Here is a 1,982-nt window from a genome sequence, read left to right as displayed (position 1 = left end):
GTTGGATGAGGGTTGAGGGAAAGGGGATGAGGGGGGTGGGCAGTGGAAGCGGGAAAGGAAAAGGGCCTATAACCTGTAGGAGAGACTCTAGACCTTGGGTCGTCTTTACTGGGGACATGAGCGACGACGGTGTTGAGTACTGTGGGAGTGATATGTACACGTGTAAGATACGACACAGCGATGGGAACGGCGGTGCACCGGGAGGGGCGAGTCTAATGGCCATTTCTGAGTTGTGAGTTGCTGCATTTTTCTTTGCTCAAGACCTTGTTTCAATTAAAAAAGCGTTTATATAATTTAATACTGTAGCGCACAAGGGCCGACTCTCAGCACCCGGCGCCTACCGCTACGTGATCAACTTTCCGTGATCAACTTTCCGTGTTGCCAAACCAAAGGCATCAACCCCTCCTCGTCCTTCTCCGGCACCTTGACGCCGTCAATCTTCGTCAAAACAATGTGATGGTCCTGCACATCCTCGGTATGCTCAATCGTGCAACTTGCCGCCACCATGCACTCTTCCTCCACCCGTGTCCTATCCTCCTTCCCCAACGCAGCCCTCGTCACGTACCGCTCGGCAATGTCCTTCTGCCTTGTCGAAAGCGCGAACAGCCTCACGCCCGCCCCGACCCCGCCGAGCCCCGCGTAGAACGCGCTCGAGTGCCCCACATTGAAGCATATCATCCCGCGCGCCGCCGCAGGCACCGTGACGGACGTCGCCGTCATCGCCAGATCCTCCCCGTGCGCCGCGCTGGTTGACACCACCCACATCGCCGACGGCATCTGTCGCAGCAACGTTTTGGTTTGCTTGTCCAGTGGGTAGAACGGCAGCTTGGAGCGCGGTACGTCGAGTGCCACCGCGCGCTTGGCAAGGTACGTGTCTCGGTAAATCGCCTGCACGAATTCCGCCTCGCCTAGGCTCACCGCCGTTACCACCGCCTGTACCACGGCGCACCCGCCCACGACGGAGATGTTCTTCAGCGATAAGTCGGCCGTGACGCCTGTCTTGCGCTCGTCCAGCATCAGTGACGAGGATGATGATGATGACGACGTCGAAGGCCGCGGCGCGAGAAGCTCCACCCTTACCTGGTTGAGGGGGTCTTCCGCGACGAGCGACGCCCTTTTGAAAAACTCGTCATCCGTCACAAATAAGACCACCTGCTCCGGCTGCATGGAGCACCCGCGAAAGTTGTCCAGTTCAATCTCCGCCCCGTCAAACGTGCACCGGTAGTAGTTGGTCACCGTGTGGTGCCCAATGTCACCAACCGCTTGCTGCCGCTCTGCGGCGGAGAGGCCCTTCTCATCGCCGGAGCTCGTGGACGTGGAGTTGGGCTCGCTCCGCAGGGCGGGGCTGAAGATGTTTGCCGAGTAGAGGCTCTTAGCGGGTGCGTCGGGCCACGTGGCCTCGGCGCGGTCCATTGCGCAATACCCATACACGGTGTCCGGGTGGCTGTCGACGAGCTGCTGCAGAAAGGCCACGGCCTGCGGCAGGCGGTCAAACGTCATCGACGCAGTGGCGACGGATGATGGGGAGCGGAGGATTGAGGCTGGGGGCGGATGTCGGAAGGTTGGGGCATGTCGTATAAAGGTGCAGGGGATAGCGGGAGATGCGGAGGACGGATACGCACGACCGCGCACGAAAGGCGCAAGAAGATGTCGCCAATGTACGGTATGATTGTGATAACCACTGAGCAAAAGGGGAGGTGCCGCTGACCAACGACATGAGGGAGGAATGACTGTCAGAGAGTCACCCTGAGGGTGTGTCTTAACCCTATGCTCGATTTTGTTGACGATTTATTCGAGCCTCATTCGGGTTTTTTTTAAACGAGTTCGATATCTCTAGTGCCATTCGACGAAACAGGTGTCATTCGAACCGGGGGAACACCACAGTCATGTTGATATGCGTCTCGTAGCCAGAGCTTAACATCTCGCGACACAGGAGACAAAAGGAATATTAATTTGGACCGATCTTTGGACTGGGGTCCGAA

The 1,982-nt window shown here is 57.9% G+C and overlaps 1 protein-coding gene across 1 annotated transcript; it reads right to left on the bottom strand.

Moving 5' to 3' along the window:
• Positions 1–351: 351 nt before the first annotated feature.
• Positions 352–1,500, bottom strand: CHC_T00001042001 (hypothetical protein). Its single transcript, XM_005718227.1, has one exon. It carries the CDS (start codon positions 1,498–1,500, stop codon positions 352–354), a length of 1,149 nt encoding a protein of 382 aa, XP_005718284.1.
• Positions 1,501–1,982: the final 482 nt, after the last annotated feature.

Source organism: Chondrus crispus, genomic scaffold, assembly GCF_000350225.1.
Source record: "Chondrus crispus Stackhouse genomic scaffold, scaffold_389, whole genome shotgun sequence".
In the NCBI taxonomy this organism is placed as follows: domain Eukaryota; phylum Rhodophyta; class Florideophyceae; order Gigartinales; family Gigartinaceae; genus Chondrus; species Chondrus crispus.
This window is presented reverse-complemented; position numbering and strand designations above follow the sequence as displayed.

Excerpts from the sequence above, each read along its gene's own strand:
- CHC_T00001042001 (XM_005718227.1), bottom strand. The coding sequence starts at position 1,500 with ATGACGTTTGACCGCCTGCCGCAGGCCGTGGCCTTTCTGCAGCAGCTC.